The sequence below is a fragment of the Rhinolophus ferrumequinum genome, chromosome 22 (genome assembly GCF_004115265.2).
Source record: "Rhinolophus ferrumequinum isolate MPI-CBG mRhiFer1 chromosome 22, mRhiFer1_v1.p, whole genome shotgun sequence".
NCBI lineage: Eukaryota > Metazoa > Chordata > Mammalia > Chiroptera > Rhinolophidae > Rhinolophus > Rhinolophus ferrumequinum.
The window spans coordinates 1705608-1724017 of NC_046305.1; the positions used below are offsets into that span (position 1 = coordinate 1705608).

An 18410-nucleotide genomic window follows, 5' to 3' on the forward strand; every position below is an offset into this window, starting at 1 on the left:
GCAGTTATGTTAGTGGCCAATGGATCACTGGTTACATTTGCTGCCAACTACCCACAGCTGATGGCCATCCAATCACAGTTGATGGCCATTTACTACCTGAGCCAGCACCTTTCTATGTGAGGTCGAGAACCTGGAAACTGCTCTCTGGGGCTCTGTCCCCACACACCTGTAAAATGAAATAGCACATCCCAGAGTTTTGAAAACCAGTCAGGTGAGCTGGCACATGACAAAACACTTTATCTCCCTGTCTCTCTGTCTGTGTCTCTCCCTGTCTGTCTCTCCCTTTCATGCCCACACATGTTGGATCACACTATTGTGCTGTTTCTGCACGTAAAAGGGTCCTGTCTGCACTCCTGATGACCCCGATGCGTCAGGGCTGATTTGAGTCCACACTCCGGTGGTCTGCACCACCGCACCACCCCACCACCCCACATCCTTCTGTATTGTTTCCCATCTACTGTGTTTTCATATCTGCTTTCCAAATGTTATGAGGCAGCCTAGAACACTCCTCAAGCAGATACTCACGCGCCCCACCCCTCACTTGTTTCATGCTTTTGCTCAAATGTCACCTACTCCGTGAGGCCCTCCCTGACCATCCTCCTACTCCCAAAGCGGGAGAGATGCCTTCGGGGGAGGGGCCATGGGCTGGTCCACGAAGATGCTGGGAGTGTGGGCTGTCAGCACAGCGTGGCTAGAAATGCCATGAGCACAGCGATGACCAGCAGGGATGTTTATTTAACCAAGGGCCCCAGGGACTTCCTTTGGGTTGCCTGGCAATGACCTGGGAACAATGCTGCTTCTCTCCCTGTGGGAGGATCAACCAATGTTCCCTGGTGCTGGGAGGCTGGCATTCAGAGCCGACACCCACACAGAAACTGTTTCTCCTTATTCAAGTCTGCTGTCAGGCTTTTTCTATGAAAAGGAACCACATAGGCGGTGGGTCCCCCCTCTGGGGCACAGCCTCTCTGTGCGTGAGCCTCTCCCCTTCCCGGGCACATGGCTCTGAGGGCTGCATGAGGACAGACACATCTGCTGACTTCTGCCCATGAGTTGCAGCAGGAACAAGTGACACCGCGCTCGCTGACAAGACAGACAGAAGCCACAGCAGGAAGACCTGTCACGAGGAGTTAAATGACCTCTAGTGTGGTAGTGAGTGTAAAGGAGTGGATCTAGGTTTGCAGTAGGGGCCAGGGTCTAACTTCTTAGTCATCATTCTGATCACCTTGTGTCTCATCTTCTCACATGCTCTTGCTGAAAGCTGCAAACCACTAATTAGCTCTTTCTGTAACTTTCCATTTGTCCCCTTGAATACCCCCAATTTTATGCCCATCTTTCCCCCACCATCTGTCTTTCCTCTCCATTCAGCATCAACTGTTTTTTAAGGAGCACTTGCAAACGGTATCTTTCTTGTTTTCACAATAGGTGGTCAGTGTTGAAATATGTGGAGACCCTACTGTGGCTTGGCTCGGCGGACACCAGGCGGAATTCGGTGGTGCTGGAAGGTGGTGCTGAGTCAGAGCCATGCCGTCCGGCTCCATCCTCAGGCCCCACTGCTGGGATTCCACTGCGGCTCAGAAGCTGGGCCTCAGAGTCAGAACAATAGCTATCCTGGGGAAGATGCTGTGAGACTATGCAAATCCTGCCGGAACTCGGAGCCAAAGATGTGAGCGTCCACCTGTGGGGTTTATCTCCAACAAGGAATAGTTGTTCCTTCTCTTTGTGTATTTACATATTTACATATTCATGGCTGTACATTGTATTCTGTGAGTTAAAATGAAATATTACCAATTCTTAGTTGTTGCTCAAATGGTACCAGCTTTGGCCATTAGTAGCCCCTGGAGACTGGCTTGCATGTTTTCTCCACCAGTTTCCATCTTTTTAAACCGTCTTACTTCCTAGCACCACCTGACGGTCCAGGCCCTCTGTGTTTTCCCTGCTCCGGACTTGGAATCAGCCATTTCTCCAAGGAGCCCTGGTTCCTTCCATTGGAGAAGAATGCTTAAAAACCATTAAAGATGGTATGTCACGTGTGTCATATGCTGCTATAGTGTCACTGCTTGTAGGCCCTCGCCGCTGACAGAGAAAGGAACTGTATGCATATGTTAACTTACACATACACACATCTATGTCTTGCTAGGAGTATAACTGCACATATATTTAAAAATGTAACTTTATATTAATACTTCTGATTCTAATCCAACACCACAAGGTTAGTTTTAGCCAAATACTAATTTTTCCACCTTTGGGAACACTGGATCTCATTTCTGACAACATATTTACTGCTTTGTTCAATTCTACTAGACATAACTAGTTTTATAGTTGTTAACCCATATGCATGAGAGAACCACTTTTATTAGATTATAATCTTTATAGATCATTACTTTTGTTTTAGCCCTACAGTATGAAATCAAGATATGGGTTTCCACGGTTACTTGAGTTAATTTTTATCTTCCTCGACTCCTTCATTGTTATTATGTTATTAATACGTTTTAATTCATTTGTTAGTGCTTATATTCCATTTTGGGTTCTCCCATTCCTATGGCTGTTTGTTTATTTTGCTTTCATAGGAAACATTACTATAGTAGTAAGAGTGAGAGTTATACAAAAATACATTCAGAGAACTGCCACTCCCTTCTCATTCCTGCCACTTTGTTCCCATTCCTCCCCTCTTCCCACTCCTTTCTAACCCCCCCCCCCCCCAGATATAACCAGTCTTGTTCGGTTTTAGTTAACCTTCTTGGATATCTTTTGCACAAATGAACAGAAAAGTGTGTTTTCTTATATCCTCTTCTTTCCCTCACAGGGGGTATTATATTATGGATACTCTTTTACACTTGAGTTTTTCATGTAACCAGATGTCCTGTAATTCACTCCTCCTTAGTTCAGAGACCTTTCTTACTCATCTTGGTAGCTACATATCACTCCACATGGGAGTGGAGTTTATTCAACTTCTCTCTTACATGTAGAAAATAAAGTTCTTTCCAACATTTTACAGTTCCAAACAATGCTGCCATGAATAACCCGGGGTTTGCGACCCACAGTTGTGATTGTTGAATTAAATCAAGAGAATAACAATTTCTGTGATCATATCTACCCCTTTTTAAGGAAAGTTTTATGGAAATGCTCTACATCAAAAGCCAAGATAACATGCCTATTTAAAAAGTCCAGAAAGGAAAGTCTGTCGCAACAGAGAGTTCTATAGGTGGTCTTCACAGCGCTGCCATGCCACTGCTCCCGTGAGGAAGCTGGGGAGGGGCTCATTTGTTTAGCAAAAAACACCTCTTCCCCAAACTCTTGTCTTCAATAAAGCAGTCATGGCAATATACTGCAATATAACAGTACAGAATCCAGTGCTTAGAACCCAGAACGGTGGAGGAAAAGAAACCAAGTAGAAGCGTCCCTCACTCTTTTTCTTTTTTTGTAAATCACATTGTTCCTTCCTCTTAGCACAGCTCCTGTCATGTCCAAAGGGACATGTACACAGAGTTCTCCTCACTTCCCATCACTCAGGGTTCCTTACAGGCTTTTTTTAAAAATTACCTTTTCGGATCCTTAGAGATTAATACACTGGAGAATATTCCAAGACTACAATCTCAGGAGGGCGCCTCCTCCCACTCCGGCCATCTGAGCCTGCGCAGTTGAGAACTGCATTTTCCGTGGGATATCCAGCATTCATCCAGCCAGTTGTGTAAGTAACTGAAACTACATGCACTGGGCTCTGGTATTTTATATTTTATTCTAGCTCATTGACAAAGGAACATTCTGGCCTTGTGGCACTTACTTGATTTCACAACCTTTTATGATTATTCAGACCTGCTGTCTGAAAACCGCTGTTTATTAGAGCACATGCTTTGAGATCAGACAGATGTGAGCCGGCATCCTGGAGGCACCTCTTAAAGGAGACTTCTCAAGAGAATTCCTTAGCCTGCGTCAGCCCGTGTCGTCCTACCTAACGAGGGGATACTACCCAGAGCATTGACTTAGTGAGAATGCAGGAAGCACACACAACAGTAGCCAGTCAGTGGAAGGGTAATTATTATTAAGAAGGATAAGACGGGATAAGAAGTGGAGATGCCACACTAGGGAGCCCCAGTAGTCCACACGCAACCCACGTTCCGTCTGCCCCCGGTGGCCGCTACTCTCTTTTCTCCCTCGCTAGCCCACTCTAGTGCCCAGTCAGGTGTGAACCCAAGGACGGCGGTATTGGATTGCCGCTGCCCCCACCCTCCCGACCTGTGGCCACATCCAACATGGACTTTTTGGGAAGGACTCACAGAAGGGCGAGGCCAGAAATCCCCAGGGACACTCCCATGACAGGAAACACTCCACACAGCGAGCCACTGGTTCCCAGGCTTGGCTGTGCATCAGAGGAACTTGAGGAACTTGATAAATATTTGAGATTCCAGGACCCACTGGAGTGACTGGTTCAGAATCACGTGGCGCAAGACTTTGGAATCCGTATATAAAATTGTTAAAGGAAAAAAACAGACAAACAAACAAAAAACCCACAGGCTGAAAATGACGTCACTCATATTAAAGGCCTATGATACCAAACCTAGATTTTGTACCTGATCTAACTACAGTTTCAACCTCTCCCAGCAACCTAATCAACCAGTGTGGAGCTTTGTGGTGAAGCACCTGTCAGGTCATCTGTCACAGTGCCCTCTCCATCCCCAAGCCCCTTCCTCCCCGTCCCCCCAAAGAAAGAAGAGGCAAATTGCATGTTAAAAACCCTCCCGTTTTCTTCCCCCAAAGAAAAGATGACCCTACCCAAGAATACTCCTTTCTTTCCTTTCACGAAGAGCTCCCCTTCTCCCGATGAAATCCTTCCATTCTGTACAGCTCTTTGCAGAGCTCTCCTAGCTTCTAGATGGGATGCTGCCTGATTCCTGCATCACTTCACAAATCCAATTAGATCTTCAGATTTACTCAGTTGAATTTTGTTTCCTAACAAACATATGCACACACCCTAGAGAGTGCTGACAGCCAGCCAGAGCTGACAGAGCAATGGGAAAGTGGAACCTTTTGGTGTCATCCCTATTTTGCCATAGAAGTGTCAAATAAATGCTTGATTTAATAATGGCAGGTCCTCAATGTCTTCTTTAACTCCATCAAATAGTTTGATTCAAAGAAAAACCTAGGTGAGTTGAAAGAGCCCAGAATTTTGGAAAGTTTAAGTGGTCCCAAGTCATTAGTAGTAAGAAATACAAAGAGTAAAGTGAGCCATTTGAGAGAAAATGACAATTTGTTATGCAAATAGAAGCAATTTACAGGAGTGATTTTGTTTGTCATTGAAAATGAGATAGCCCATTGTGTTGGGATCAAATGCCCATAAATCAGTTTCCCTAATTTGATGGTTTGATGGTTCCCTATTTGATAGTTACCAGTTGGTCTGTTTTGGAACCTTATCCCCTCCCTTTTAGTTTAATATATACCACAAAGCATATTTATTTTTCTCCAGCATGCACTAATTACATTGAAAATGTTTGTACATTAAGGCCTGAGAAATCGATCATTTATATCACTTTTAGGCCAGGTTCAACATTAATTTAAACAAGACTATTTTGAAACGTCTCATTAATGTAGCGTCAAAGATTTGTATTCTCATTTTTATTTCAGTAATAGGGTCTGTTGTGTGTGAAGATTTGGGGCAATGGAACCAAAAACAAATGTAGTGTCCAAGGCTGTGTTACCACCAGCCCACAGAACAGTATCATGTGCCCTTTAGCAGTGGCCAGCAGTTGTATTTTGTCTGTCAAGTACATAGCTTGCAGTTTTTAAAGTCAGTTCTATCCAGACCATTTTCCAGGAATAATCCCTTTAGTTGGGTTTTCATTGCCAACATGTACTCTTTGCGATTGGACAACTACCTAAACGAACCCACTCTTTCAGAGACCTTGGAAAGGATGTCTTCAGAGGGCAGTGGCTTAACTTGTATTGTCTCTCAGAGTGCAGCTTCTGAGATGGAAATCCGAACTGGTCATTCAATCCTACATGTAATTCGTTTTCTTCATTATGCATAGCGCCACCCTCCTCATGAATCAAGCATATTTGGTGTGTGGACTAGGCATTCATCAGCTATTCAGTAATAACAGGGTCTGAGTTTCTGTAACGATTGGAATACATGTCATGATCTACACTTCTCGTTCATTTCCCTTTATGATCAACGCCTGAATTTCAGTTCTAACTAGTACATTACAATTTGATCCTGAAGAATGGGCCGAAAGAACTCAGCAAGACGGCCCACAGAGCCGTCAGAGTGCACCTCCGCTTCCACTGACTTTATGGACATCATCTGCGGGGTGATTTGAAAATGAATCATTTTCCATTTCTGTGTACCCTATGTTCTGGTCTCCCTTTTCTTCCCAAACATCCTGAGTTAAGGGTACCTAACTCCTGGAGCAGTTGTCCAGGGGAAGAGAAGCAACCGCCCCGCCCCCAACCCTTGGGAGCAGAAAGGAAGAGTTATCCTAAGGAATTACTTAAAAACCAAGGTGCCGCAGACAGAAATAAAACCATGCTGCATGGAGTGATGTCCCAGGGCTCCAAAACTTAACCCCAAATGGGCAATAATTTCTTTGACATCAAAGTAAACCAGTTTGATGAACTCAAATGCCCTCGGCTCAATAGACAGGACTCTCCGAGGAGCCTGTGTTACTTCCCTCACTTAAGTGCAGATTTGTAATAAAAATCTTAATGCCAGTGGCATGGTTTTTGGACATATAAGGAGCTAACCACTTGGAGAATTATACTTTAGAGGTCAGAAAACTCCACAGTTAAAGATCGGTTTATAATTTACGAAGAAAATAGAAAGTTTTGTTTCTCTGAGTTGAAATCTGACGAGCACGGCGAGAAATATTGCTGGTTTTTGACAGAAGGATTCGTGCTTTCCTCATAATTTCAGACCTGCGTGAAGCCTGAGGCTTCGGGGATCAATTTCTGAGAAAAACCGGGCAATTCGGTGTTGGGAATTTTGATATTTTTGGCATTTTTTGAGGTGTAACAAACACAACTCGGGATCCGAGAGGACTCTCTGCGGCTGCCAGCGAGGCGGGCTGGACAGCGCACCAATCACGGCGCAGCTCCGCCCTATATAAGCGCGCGGGCGCAGCGGCGCGGCCCGAGTCCCGGCCAGTGCCTCTGCTTCCGACTCGAGTTCTCTCCGCACGCCCGCCCGCAGTATGTCCGAGACCGCACCCGCAGCGCCTACCGCCCCGGCCGCCGCCGAGAAAGCGCCGGTGAAGAAGAAGGCCCGCAAGGCTGCTGGCGCCGCCAAGCGCAAGGCGTCTGGCCCCCCGGTGTCTGAGCTCATCACTAAGGCCGTGGCCGCCTCAAAGGAGCGCAGCGGCGTGTCGCTGGCCGCGCTCAAGAAGGCGCTGGCGGCCGCCGGCTACGACGTGGACAAGAATAACAGCCGCATCAAGCTGGGTCTCAAGACCCTGGTGAGCAAGGGCACCCTGGTGCAGACCAAGGGCACCGGCGCCTCGGGCTCCTTCAAACTCAACAAGAAGGCGGCCTCCGGGGAGGCCAAGCCCAAACCCAAGAGGGCGGGCGCCGCCAAGCCCAGGAAGGCTGCTGGGGCTGCCAAGAAGCCCAAGAAGGCCGCGGGCTCGGCCACCCCCAAGAAGAGCGCCAAGAAGACCTCGAAGAAGGCGAAGAAGCCGGCGGCAGCTGCGGGAGCCAAAAAGGCGAAAAGCCCTAAAGCGAAAGCAGCCAAGCCCAAGAAGGCGCCCAAGAGCCCCGCGAAGGCCAAAGCGGTGAAGCCTAAGGCGGCCAAACCGAAGGCCGCTAAGCCCAAAGCTGCGAAGCCAAAGAAGGCGGCGGCCAAGAAGAAATAAGTTCCTTTGGCCAACTGTTAAAAGCTCAACACAACCCAAAGGCTCTTTTCAGAGCCACCCACAAATCTCTGCAAAAGAGCTGTTGCACTTGGTGGGAGGAGTGGTTGGCGGTAAGGACTGAGGGACGAGCGTACCGCCGCCTTGGGAGTATTGTGTGCCCTTTAGTGGTAAGAGCTGTATGGGGAGGAGATAACACTGGGTCCCTTCCTTTGTGCCGGTTCTGGTCCCTTCCGATTGCGGAGCGCAAACAACTTCGCATGTAGGCTCCCGAAAAGCCTAGCAGGGGGAATGGGAAGTCAACTTGAGCTACCTCAGGTCCAGCAGCTTACTGATTAGATGTTTGCGTGTTTTTGTCCTACGTTTTGCGGGTAAGACTTAAGTGAGCAGCGCAGAACAGCGGTTTGCTGGGCTGTATACGACTGTTCGGCTGCGGCAGGTTCGAGATAATGTGCTCGCCAACCCTAGCATTTAAGACATAAAAGCATGACCACTGCATACCCCACTGGTGTGGAACTCAAAACTGCGTGTTGTCCCAGCGAGCACGTTGTGCTGCCACCCATAATTCTACACTTCATGGCACAGTTACAAAAAGTTTCCTATACGCCAGAACACACTGCCCTGGCTTGAGTGGCCCTTTTATAGTAGCTCTAGGTAGTCTAGCATAAGACTTCTGATTGGCTCAAGCGAAATAACCAATGAAAAGGCAGGACTTCCAATCATTTACGTTCTCATTTATGACGACACACTAAGAATGATCCAATCGGGAACGAAACCTTACTAGCCTCATTTGAATACAGCATCTATAAATAACCGTGCCTCATTGAGACTGGTTATTCTGTCAGTTCCTAGGGACGATATTGTGACGTGTGACTGACCCTATAATGCCTGAGCCCACCAAGTCCGCGCCCGCTCCGAAGAAGGGCTCCAAAAAGGCGGTGACCAAGGCGCAGAAGAAGGACGGCAAGAAGCGCAAGCGCAGCCGCAAGGAGAGCTACTCGGTGTACGTGTACAAGGTGCTGAAGCAGGTGCACCCGGACACGGGCATCTCGTCCAAGGCCATGGGCATCATGAACTCGTTCGTCAACGACATCTTCGAACGCATCGCGGGCGAGGCGTCGCGCCTGGCGCATTACAACAAGCGCTCGACCATCACGTCCCGGGAGATCCAGACGGCCGTGCGCCTGCTGCTGCCCGGGGAGCTGGCCAAGCACGCCGTGTCCGAGGGCACCAAGGCCGTCACCAAGTACACCAGCTCCAAGTAGGCTCGCACGTAAGCGGCTTGGCTCCCGAACTCCAAAGGCTCTTTTCAGAGCCACGCATGCTTTCAACAAATGAGTTGTAACTATTTCATTTGAAAAGGCTATTGTCACATTACTCATGCTGAATTTAAAGCTACAGTAGCACTTTTAATGTTTCATTAGAGCGGCGTAAGAAATAACTTGCAAGGAACCCAGGCAGTAACAATAGCTACTACAAATTGCGTGCTCACGATGTATAAGTATACTTTCTCTAGAGCCATTAACCATTTAATAATGCATCACATTTTTCCGGAATGAAAATGTCAGTTAAAGTGCACAATTCGCTTCCTTGTGTATGTCTCCCAAATTGATCAAGGACTTGGCGATGACGGCTCACAGAGAGCACAGTAGAACGTGGAGTGACAAGTTTGTTATATTCATAGTTTGGGTTTTTTTGTTTTTTTAAACAGATATGTATTACCGAAAAAAGGCCGAAAACAATGGCCGTCTTCACGGAGGTTTTTCTGGTTTGTTTGCAATTGGTCCAATACATGTGGGGTTTTCGTGCACATGAGGTTAAATGTGATTTTCTCTTGTTAATCTGTTTTCTGACAGTTTGATTACTCAGCCAGCCTTATTATGCCTGAGACTCTGAGAAGCCAGTAAGGGAAGGGGGAGGGGGCGTCCGAAGGGGAGGCCCGGAGAGGAAGGAAATGGAAGCCCTCTTTGAATCTTGTCAGGTGGTATATCTTCTTTCCCAGAAAGTCCTATTTAATTTGTAGTCTTTGGGCAGCATTCATCTTTAAAATCCTCTGGGTCACAAGGGAAAAGCCCAGCGAGAGTTCAGGTGTCTGACTGGATAGGCAACAGTGACCTCAGGATTGGGGCCCCCTTGTTAGTACCCTTTCCCCAGGTCCCCCAGTATCCATGATGGAGGGTAGGTAGAAAGGGGCCGGAAATCACTCTGTGGCATAAAGGGCTTTTGCTGCTGGGGAATGGATTATTGTGGGGAACATATGTCTCAGGAGGGACAAGGGGACCTGGGAGAGAATGGGCAGGAAGGAAAGTAATCAAATGGTTCAGAGTTCTCCAAGAAAATGGGAGGGTAAGTGAGGTTGGGATGGGAGTGAAGTGCTGGTGGATAAGGAGAATTTAGGTGGGGGGTGTTTTTGGCTGAAGGAAGAATGAATTTAGAAATTCATTCTAGTGTCCTCAGCATCTCCCAAGCAAACTCAGATTCATGGGTTGTGGGCATAGATTTCCCAAACACAGTGTGTGTCAGGCCCAGCAGCCCTAACTGGTGCCTTAGTGGTATGTGGATTATTTTGAACTAAAGACAATTTTAGCCTTGGGCTCAAGAGAAAATTCTGCCCCTCCCTTAACTATCTAGAACTTTGAATTAGGCACCTTGCCCGTAACAATAGGTTATCAGAGATGACCTCTGCTGACCCACATATAGGGCAGAGCAAATGTCTATTCACTAAACATCTGCTCTTCTTACCCCCAATGACCTTTGGAAGCCCCCAGGCAACTAACCTGCCATAGGATTTCTTCTATACTTCAAACCCCCTTTCTCTCTGAACTTTACATCTGTGGGGTGTCTGACTCTCATGCATGTGGGGTTCTCGTGCCCGTGAGGTTAAATGTGATTTTCTCTTGTTAATCTGTTTCCTGACAATTTGATTATTCAGCCAGCCAGAAAGAACCAGAAGAGAGAAAGGGGAATTTTCCCCTTCCCCACGATGGCAAACTGAGTACCTGGACTGACAATTAAAATCCAGAATAATATTTTTGATATTCTTAAAAGCAGTGATGAACCACTAAGAAAGAAAGCGGTCTCGGGCCCAGCGGCCTGCTTGGCTTGTGTGAAACTCCAAGCACCATAGCTGGCTTTCACTCAAACCTGAGCTCTGTTGTTTAGGGGGTTATGTGAAGCCTAGCCCTAGGGGGAGCCTGATGAAAACTCCTTGCCCATGATGCTGAGACACCAGAGCAAAAGCTACATCCTGGGAGTAGAAGCATGAACTAGAAATAAACACACACAAACTCACACAGCACTGATGACTGGAGAGAATGCCCTGAGCAGGACAGACCCACCACTGAGAAGGTGAACCACAAGCCCACCTCCACACTGTCTTTTTTCCGGCATCAGTCCCACAGGGATACAGAACTTCCAGGCTGAGAGCATTTAATCTAGAGATGTCTCAAATTGGTTTTGTACCTCTGAGCATCTGGTGAACGCAAACAGGTCTTCTCTGAAGGAATAAACTTCACATTAGGCCTCACCAAATCCCCACCCATAAAATATTAGGTTGGTGCAAAAGTAATTGCGGTTTAAAAGGTTAAAAACAATTGCAAATATCACAATTACTTTCCCACCAACCTAATAGCAAAGACCTTGAGTGAGCACCTTCACAACCGAAATTAACCAAATAACCCCAACCAGGAACACAAGCAACAGACAGTGGAAACAAAAGGGGTAAAAAGAGGGAATTAACAGACTTGAAGTGACTCATTGAAAAAAAATTTAAAAAGACTTTGATTCATGTTGAGGGACAAAGAGAATACAAAGAATGACCATACAGATGTGAAACAAGAACCAAATGGAAATTGCAGAAATGTGTGTGTGTATACAATTATAACAAAATTAAAAGCTTACTGGGTGGGCTTAATAACCAATTGGACCCAGTCAAAGAATTTAATGAACTACATAATCCAATCTTAAAGGATTATCCAAAATACCGAGAGAGATACAAGAGGTTTGGAATTAGTAGTAAAATTGCCTGACGTGCGTCTAATCATAGTACCTGGAGGACAACCAGACAGAATGACGCAGATGAGCGATTTAAAAGATCGTGGCTGAGAATTTGTTAGAATTCATGGATTACTCATATAATGAGAAATAAATGGAGAAAAAGTGATAAGACAAGGGCATCACAGTGTGATACTGTGAGCTAAGCCTGGAATTTTCACAACGAAGGTCATTCTGGTTTGCCCAGGGCTGTTCCCTCCTATCTCATGATTTATACTTGCTGTGTGTGTGTGTGTGTGTGTGTGTGTGTGTGTGTGTGTGTAACTTTGTTGGGTTGATGTCGTTTCCTTCTAATCCTTTGTTAAGAGTTGTCATTTTTTAAATGATTTATGAATGTTTGGCATTAGAATGAAATCACGTGCTTTTTCTCCTTTAACCTGTTGCAATGAAGTATAGGTAGATGTCCTAATGTTGATCCCTACTTCATTCCTAGGCCAAATCTTATTTGGTCCTGTTGTATTATGATCTTAAATAATGACTGGACAATGTTAATATTTTACACGTATTGTTTTCCATCTCTATGGAAATCACTATGATTTTCTCTTTTGGGTTTACCTTTGTCAGATTTTTGTCACGAGGTTTCTGGAAGCTTCAAAAACTCCATTGTGGGGCTCTCCTCTATTAATTATCTATTTATATATAACAAATTACCCAAACTGAGCAGTTTAAGTCAGTGAACATTTATTATTTCATTTCATTTCTGTGCGTCAGGAATCCAGAAATGTCCACATGTAAGCACAGGCCGCAGTCACCTGAAGGCTGGAGCCTCCCCTTCAAGGTGGCCCGCTCACAAGCCAGACTAGTTCTGTGGGCTATTGGCAGGAGGACCTCAGTTCCTTTCCATGTAGACCTGTCTGGAGGCCTAACTGACTCTCTTGAAAACATGGTAGCTCTTAACACCCAGGAGGAGAAATCATAGAGAGGAAGAGAGAGGCCACAATTCTTTTTGTGAGCTAGTTTCAAATGTCACACACTCACTTCTGCCACTTTCTATTTATTAGAAGCAAATCACTTAACATCTGTCATGTATTCAGAAGGGGAATTAGACTCCACCTTTCAAGGCAAGAATGGTGAAATATTTGTGGACATATTGTAAAACTACCACATCATCTGTTTCTATACTTTACATAGTTGAATGAAAAAAGTACCCCTGCTTTAAAGATTAGGTAGAAATCAGCTGGACAATCACCTGGACCTATTACCTTTATAACTGGCAGATCTTTAAGAATTCCAGCAACGTAGACGAGCAGCAGGTGTAGAGGCCAGAGCTGAGTTGTCACAGTGGTTCCACAGAATGAGTGACTCAGCCTGTCTGGGATGCACTTTCCTCGTGGATACAAGAATAATAACAGTACACTACTTTTTAAAGTTCTTTTCAGGACTGAGCGAGATAATTCATGTATAGCTCTTAAAAACAGGGACATTTGGGAGGCACTTAGCAATTGTTACCAATTACTATATTTTTATAGTCACTGAATTAAAATGTAAATTAGAGTGGCCAATTATCTTCAGCTCAAAAACTAAGGGGAGGTGATGGAAGGAGAACTGACTCTGGGTGGTGAACAACAATGGGATTTATAGTTGATGTGATACAGAATTGTACACCTGAAATCTATGTAATTTTACTAACAATTGTCACCCCAATAAATTTAAAAACAACAACAACAACAACTAAGGGTAGAGAATATACGCATGTGAACTGTTTGAATCCCACCCCAAGCGGGGTGCCTGTGGGATTTGTAACGCAGTTACATTATGCAGGAGTGTCTCTTGACTAGGCATGAAGTGACTCATTACCTGTTCTTACTAATAATGACTAAAGTGTAGGTAATACTGCAGCAGAAACATCTCCTAGCACATTAGACGAGCAAATGTGAAAAGGATTCTCTCATTGCATAGCAAATACTAATGCGGATGGCCAAATGGCACCTAACAAGTAAACCCTTTTTATGTCTTCAATTAGGGGAGAGATGAATGCAGAGAAGAAGGAAATACAAACAGTAACTGAAAATATGACCCAGCACATAGAAGTTACGAAATATGAAAAGTCTGATCTGCCTGAGAACGACCGATTAGTGTGTTTCTCCTGCCTAACTCCAACCCTGCTTTGCTGCACACTGATTCATCAAAAAGAGATCATTATCTGAGTGGATGAGCCCAAACGAGGTGTTTTAGATTTCTCATCTTATTTTTTGTTTGAAGTACAGAAATAGGATTTACTTCTGTTACAGGTCTACTTACTGGGAATTCATTACTCCCCATGGACTGACTACCTTTGCTTAGAAAAGTCTGAATGAGAGGATGGGAAAACGTCTGTAAGTGGGATGTGATTAATAAAATTTGTGGAAAATTGGAATTCTGCATTCACTAATTCAAATATTTCTCCTAAGATCTCCCCTTTCTAGACATATAACTTACTGATTTTTCATTTTATCTTCTGGCATCAAAGTCAGAGTAGGAAAGGCCTATGCACTGTTTTGGTAACAGAGTCATTTGGCTAGGCTGACATTGGAGAGGTCATTTCCAGCATCTGAATTAAGAGAAACAATACTTTGAGGCAGTCTCAGACTGGAGTGTGCACCAAATTGTTGGGCTCCACCCCACTGCCTCTGATTCACTAGATCCATAGTAGGATCCCATCATTTGTATTTGTTATCCAGGTAATGCTGGTGTAATTGGAGCAGAGCTCACACTTGGAGAATGAGCTTCAAATTAGGACATGGGATTTCCCTGAAATGCTAACACCAAACGGCCACCACGTAGGTTTAAATTGGGAAGTGAAAAGTCCTGAAAACTGGCAGGGGTCATCCTCCTTCCAGCGCGAGCACGCACTGGTGGAAAGCAAACCCCGCCCCACCCCTCCGCCCTCTCCCCCGTAACCACGCCCCTCCGCGCCGGCTTCCTCATTGGGCCCTCTGGCCCGTCCTCACGCCCCGCCTGTTCCTTGACAGGGACGCACGTTACCCTTACCCCAGGTTACGCACTGCGGGCCCCCTCCCCCCATGGTGTGGTCCGTTTGCTTGCTTCCGCCTGTCGCCCGCCTCCTGCTGGTGCGGAGACCGTGCTGTCTCGGCCTGTGTCTTTGGGCTGTCACTGGACACCCGAAGAGTGCACACAGTTACTGGGGTCATTCACATATACAAACACAAAAGCAAGCAGTTTGAAGACCGAGAAACAGGGCAATAAACCTCCATGGTCTGTCTTCCCGTCTCCGGACTGTTTTGCAGAGCTTGGCACCTCCCATGACTGAGGACACTCCTCCTAACCCCAGGACACGTTGCTTGCACCACCCCTATTTATTGTCATCACACAAGTAGGGCACTGAGGATTGTGTGCGCGTATATGTATGTGTGTGGATTATTTCCTACTTGAATAATTTTACAATTTCATCTCAGGTGCATGTAGGGCGGACAATCCATTAGGCACCGTAGGTGCAGGCCCACAGTACCTGCAGACGCTCACGAAAATATTTTAATTTCTTCTAAAATTAGAAGAAAAAATAAACTTCTAGGTCGACGAAAATGTTATAATATTAATGCATTAATCTTTATATAATTTTAATGATGTTATTTTTGTTATTTTTATGGAGGAGAGGCCCAGGAAGGCAAACGAGCCTAAGGCCCACAAAAGTCAATGCAGACCTAGCTGCAGGTAGCAAACAGACCTCCCCAGTTATTTGTATGTACTTTAAATATATATATATATATTTTTTTTGCAAACAGCTAGACACATTTCCAAGTGGTTTCTAGATATTAGCTCATGTAATCCTCATAACACATCTGTGAACTATTTTTATTCTAATTCTACCCACTGATACATTGACTCACCCGAAGTTTAAATGAACGTGCCCCGTGTCATGCAGTTAATAAGTGGCAGAGGGGATTTTGACCCAGGAAATTTAGCACCAGGGTCCCTGCTGAAACCCAATACACTAAAGACATGATCTTTTGGTAACTAAGCAAGTAATACAAATAACAGCAGGTAAAATTTAGACCAATTTCCAGCCAGGCTCCTCTGAGCCCTCTTCTGGACTTGGCCTATAAACACTTAGGTAAAAAACACTAACAGCTTCTAACAGCTCAAGGCTGTTTCCCTAGGATGACCCCAACCCCTCCCTCTTAAAGTCCCTGCTTTAAGTCAACACCAACCATTCTTTATTTTTTTTCTTCTTTTTTATTATTTCCCTTTTATTGGGGGGCATGGGGAGTGGGGGGTGGTTGGGAAGATCACCTTGACCATTTTTGCTCAATATGAATTTTACAATGCTTTGCCAAAAATCCATCAGGGTTTTGTGGCACGACATAGAATTTTTAGGTTATTTTGGAATTAATGAACATTTTGGCATATTGAATCATCAGAAAACATAAATATTATGTAGCCATCTCTTAATTTAAGTGGTTCTTGTTTTGTATCCTTCAATGACATTTTATAGTCTCATATAGATCGGATTTTTTTTTTTTTTTTGGTCTTGCCTTAGAATCCTTAGGATCTGTTGTACTGTTATGAATGATGTCTGGTTTTTCTATATCAATTCCAGATAGGTCAGTGCTAATGTATAGAAAGGCCAGGAATTTTATGCGGTGCTCATATATCTACCAACACTGTTGAGCTCTATTAAATCTGTTTATAGATTCTCATGGATTTTTACAATGGTATATTATGTTCAAACAATAAAGATAACATCTTTCCTTATTGAATCCTTCTCCTTGTTAGTTCTTGTCCTTGTCTCATGATATTGGCTGGACCCTTGATGACATGTTGAATAGGAGTAGTATCACTCACCTTTGGCTTTCTGTTAACTCTGGGAATCCTTCTAAAACATGATTATTACATGTTATACTCACTGTGGCTACTCCTTCTGAAGTATTATTAAATAGCTACTCCTCATTCTAGTCTATGGAAAACGTATATGATGAAAGAGTGTTATATTCTAGCAAATACTTTCCCAGTATCTATGGAGATGACCACATAGTTTTTCTCTAGTAATATCTTTCACTGGCGGGTTTATGATGTTATACGTTTCTTCCATTCTTGGAATAAACACTACACAATATACTATTATTTTTTAACTAATATGGCCTCTTGGTTTCCATTTGTTTTTTAAAAAGTGCTTATATCTATGAATGCTCATAAGACAAGAGTATAATTTTGTCTCTTGTCTCTTGCTTTGTTTTTTTTTTGTTCCTGTCCAGTTCAGATAATAAGGTTATACATTTTCAAAAGAAAAAACAGGAAGAGGGCTATTTTGTTTTATTGAGACAGATTCTGTTAAATAGGGATTATCAATTCCGTAAATTTCTCTAAAACCTGTAAAACCCAACAGTGCATATCATCTGGGTGAAGGGTATCTTATGTTTCCTTGTGATCAACTTGCTCATTCACTTGTTTATTGCGCAATTTTTTCTTGAAAATTATCTTTTTATGTTAAGTTTCATTGTTTGTAAATGTTATTTATAACATTCTCATGGTTCTTAATATCTCCCTTTTGGTAGCTGCTTTCCCTTGTTTATACTGGTGGTTATCTACAGAACTTGGTGTCAAGACGCTTCCCTCCTCCAGGGATTAATCCTTGCCTTCATGAGGCACTAGGTGGCGCTACGAATCCGCCTCACTTTAATTTCAAGACACTGGGATTCTGTACCCGAAGTAGGCCTGTGGTTAAACCCAGGAGGCAAATTTCCTCTATCCTCCTCCTCAGAGCCCTGCCCAGACGAGGGTTTTCTTCTTAGGAAGTTTTTCAAACTTTTTTTTTCCCCTAGCCTACGCTTTCTCAAAGAAAAACCAAATGTGTTTAATATTTTGCAATTTTAATTTTTTTAAACATCAGCCCCTGCAAGATTTGTCATTGAATGTAACTGACAATATTGGCTTCCTTCTGAGACGTGTAATCCTAGGAAACAACAAAGGTTAAAGATATCCCCACCCCTCCTTTATATTCCGACAATGGCTTATTGCAAGGAACCAATGTTTCCCTCTATGATTTAGGTAAGACTCAGGGATGAACTCTTTGTTTACCTTCCACAGGGCCAAACGCAGATATTGGAAATTCCCATTCTGTGCCTCATAAATGATGAGCTGAACTAAAGTCCTCACAATCAGAACAATATGCTTGTCAACCAAACTTCACATTTCCTCCATGCCCCTGACGCTAATCCACCCTCAGCCTCCATAAGGGTCCTTCCTGAGAACTGGATGACCTCAGGGTAAAACATTCTCTGATCTGCTATCCAATCAAGTCTGTTCTTTCTAGTCTTAAATCTTCCCTATAAAGAAAATCCCTTTTGCCTAACTCTTGAGAAGCTTACAGATCTTATGCAACACTCACCCTCCCACTGTTGCAATAATCCCTTTCACCCCATCCATAATCCTATGGGGAAAAAATCTCTTCTTACCAAGCCTGGATCTGTTTTTTATTAAACACAATTCTTGGACTATTTTGTATGCCTTGTACTGTGTGTGTGTGTGTTTTTTTTTTTTTAAACTAAGTTCAGGTAGACGTGGAATGAACACTCCAGTTTGGGC

The 18410-nt window shown here is 44.3% G+C and overlaps 2 protein-coding genes across 3 annotated transcripts; both read left to right on the forward strand.

Moving 5' to 3' along the window:
- The first annotated feature begins 7127 nt into the window (after positions 1-7127).
- On the forward strand, positions 7128-7878 carry H1-4 (H1.4 linker histone, cluster member). Its single transcript, XM_033093910.1, has one exon. The coding sequence runs from the start codon at positions 7182-7184 to the stop codon at positions 7836-7838; it is 657 nt and encodes a 218-aa protein (XP_032949801.1). The 5' UTR covers positions 7128-7181; the 3' UTR covers positions 7839-7878.
- A 782-nt stretch (positions 7879-8660) lies between these two features.
- LOC117015314 (histone H2B type 1-M) lies at positions 8661-14235 on the forward strand. 2 transcript variants are annotated; one of them, XM_033093917.1, is made up of 2 exons: positions 8661-9096; positions 13852-14235. In XM_033093917.1, exons 1-2 carry the CDS (start codon positions 8720-8722, stop codon positions 14033-14035), a joined length of 561 nt encoding a protein of 186 aa, XP_032949808.1. In that variant the 5' UTR covers positions 8661-8719; the 3' UTR covers positions 14036-14235. The 2 variants fall into 2 exon arrangements, with proteins under 2 accessions (XP_032949808.1, XP_032949809.1); XM_033093918.1 differs by having other exon boundaries at positions 8662-9108; positions 13852-13993.
- Positions 14236-18410: the final 4175 nt, after the last annotated feature.